Source organism: Babylonia areolata, chromosome 16, assembly GCF_041734735.1.
Source record: "Babylonia areolata isolate BAREFJ2019XMU chromosome 16, ASM4173473v1, whole genome shotgun sequence".
Lineage (NCBI taxonomy): Eukaryota > Metazoa > Mollusca > Gastropoda > Neogastropoda > Buccinidae > Babylonia > Babylonia areolata.
In genome coordinates, this window is record NC_134891.1 from 16,835,698 (window position 1) to 16,838,197 (window position 2,500).

Below are 2,500 nucleotides of genomic sequence, written 5' to 3' on the forward strand. Positions count from 1 at the left end.
GCAAAGAGCTATCCGCCATCTTTGCAGTGGTGGCCGCCATTTTGCACCTTGGCAACATTGACGTCATTGTGAACCCCCAGAGCGGTCGACTGGTGATCACCAATCAGCATGAGTTAGCGTCAGGTTCGTGTTTTGCTGCTGATTTGGATGAATTGGTTATTGACTTCAGAAAAGAAGGAGAAGAAGAAGATTTTGCCTCACTGCCCTATAGTCTGAACACTTTTGAGAGCCGCGCCCTTACCCCCACCCCATTATTTTTATTTATTTATTTTATTCATTTTAAACATATCGCCGTTTCAATGATCACCGACACAGGAAGTTGGCACAATGGTGAAGACGCTCATCTCCCAGTGTCTTTTCTTGAGGGACTGGGCTCGATTCCCGCTCCCTGCCCTGTCTCCACAAGTTTTGAATTGTGAAAATCAAACTGAGCATCTAGTCATTTGGATACGGCGACAGATAAACCGAAGCCCCGTGTGCAGACACGCACTTGGCGCACTGACACTGAAAGAGAACTCACAGCAACAAAAACAGTTGTCATCTGGCAACATTCGGAAGAAATCATTATTATTATTATTATTATTACGTAGATAATATTTGGTCCAGTTCGCTTTTTTAGAGTGACTGTGTTGTTCACATGGAAAGGTTTCTGGAGATTTTTTACATGTGGTTGTGGTTTTTGTGTAAAGTGTTTATTTTATGTTATATTTTACTCGCGTAATGTGCCTTGAGCATTACTGTATTTTAATGAAAGGCGCAATATAAAGAAAATATTATTATTATTATTATTAGGAGGAGGAGGAGAATACTGCTGCTGCTGATGATGATGACGACGATGATAACTAGGAGAATGCTGCTGCTTATGATGATAACGATAACTAGGACGAGAAAAAGGATGACGATGACCACGACGACGAGGACGACGACGAAGATGATGACGATGTCGGGAAACATGTGTTGCAGTGTGTGACCTGTTGGCGATCGGGCAGGACTACCTGGAAGCTGAGATTGTGTCCATAGCAACAGTGATCAGAGGTCAGACAGCACACACACACACACACACGCACACACGCGCGCGCGCGGCTCATTTCATTTCGTTGAAAAACGACCAAACAGGCAAACAATCAAACCACATCAGAACAAGACAAACGAAATCATAAAAACAAAAATAAAATATAGATAAAAAAACCAAACAAACTGACTAACTGACTGACTGAATGAATAATAGCTAATAACCTAGCTACCTGCTTAACTGACTGACTGAATAACTAGCTGAATAACTGACTAAATCACTAGCCAGCTGACTGACTGACTGATTGACTGAATAATCAGCTAACTGACTGACTGACTAACCGGCTGACCGAGTGACTGATTGGCTGAACAACTGAATCGCTAACTAGCTAACCGACTGGCTGAATAACCAGCTGACTGACTGACGGACAGACGGATAGCGGGCTGACTGACCGACCGACTAAATAGCAGGCTAGCTAAATGAATGACTGAATGACTGATTAACTAGCTGATTAGCTGGCTGATTGACTTGCGAGCTAGCAAACTAACTCAATGACTGACTGACTGACCGACTAAGTAGTGGACTGACTAGCTGGCTGGCTGACTGACTGATTGACTGACTGACTGATTGACTGACTAACTGATTGATTGACTGACTGATTGACTGACTGACTGCACAGACTGACTGACTGACCGACTGAATGACTGACCGACTGAATGACTGACTGCACAGACTGATTGACTGGCTGGCTGGCAGACTGACTGACTGACTAGCTGACTGACTGACTGACTGCCTGATTGACCGACAGACTGACTGACTGCACAGACTGACTGAATGCACGGACTGACTGGCTTACTGACTGACTGACTGACTGACTGACTGACTGACTGGCTGACTGACTGACTGGCTGACTGACTGGCTGACTGACTGGCTGACTGTGGGCAGGGGAAGTGGTACGGATGACGAGCACCCTGGACCAGGCCCAGTGGAGCCGTGACGTCCTGGTGGCAGAGCTGTATCGTCGCCTGGTTTCCGTGCTGACTGCCAGGCTCAACCACCACGCCCTCTCTCCTGAGTCCTACGTGTGGGTTGTGCGCTACAACTTCTGTGTGTGTGTGTGTGTGTGTGTGTGTGTGTGTGTGTGTGTGTGTGTGTGTGTGTCTCATTCTTGTGTGTACATGTATTGTATTATCGTTCTACGCCATTTTCTTTGATATGTGTTATTATCTGACTTTGTAACGTAACTTTTGAACCCCCACCCCCACACTTTCTCTCTCTCCTCTGTCGATTTGTCTGTCTGTCCGTCTGTCTTTATGTCTCTCCGTGTGTGTGTGTGTGTGTGTGTGTTTCTCTATCTCTCTCACTCTCTCATTTCATCTTTTCATCTTTACTGTCTCCTCTGCCCCCCCCCCCCCTCTCTCTCTCTTTTCCTCTCTTCCAATATGAATTTTCTCTCTTTATTCATTCTTGTGCGTTTCTTTTTTTTGT

General features: G+C 45.4%; 1 protein-coding gene across 1 annotated transcript in view; it reads left to right on the top strand.

The window, feature by feature from the left end:
• LOC143291204 (myosin-IIIa-like) overlaps positions 1-2,500 on the top strand; it is a 59,225-nt gene that overhangs the window by 16,918 nt on the left and 39,807 nt on the right. Inside the window, exons 7-9 of the mRNA XM_076600950.1 lie at positions 1-123; positions 964-1,035; positions 1,958-2,096. The exon at positions 1-123 is cut by the window's left edge and continues 16 nt beyond it. Of these exons, the coding sequence (XP_076457065.1) occupies positions 1-123; positions 964-1,035; positions 1,958-2,096 (334 nt within the window). The remainder of the gene's footprint in view (positions 124-963; positions 1,036-1,957; positions 2,097-2,500) is intronic.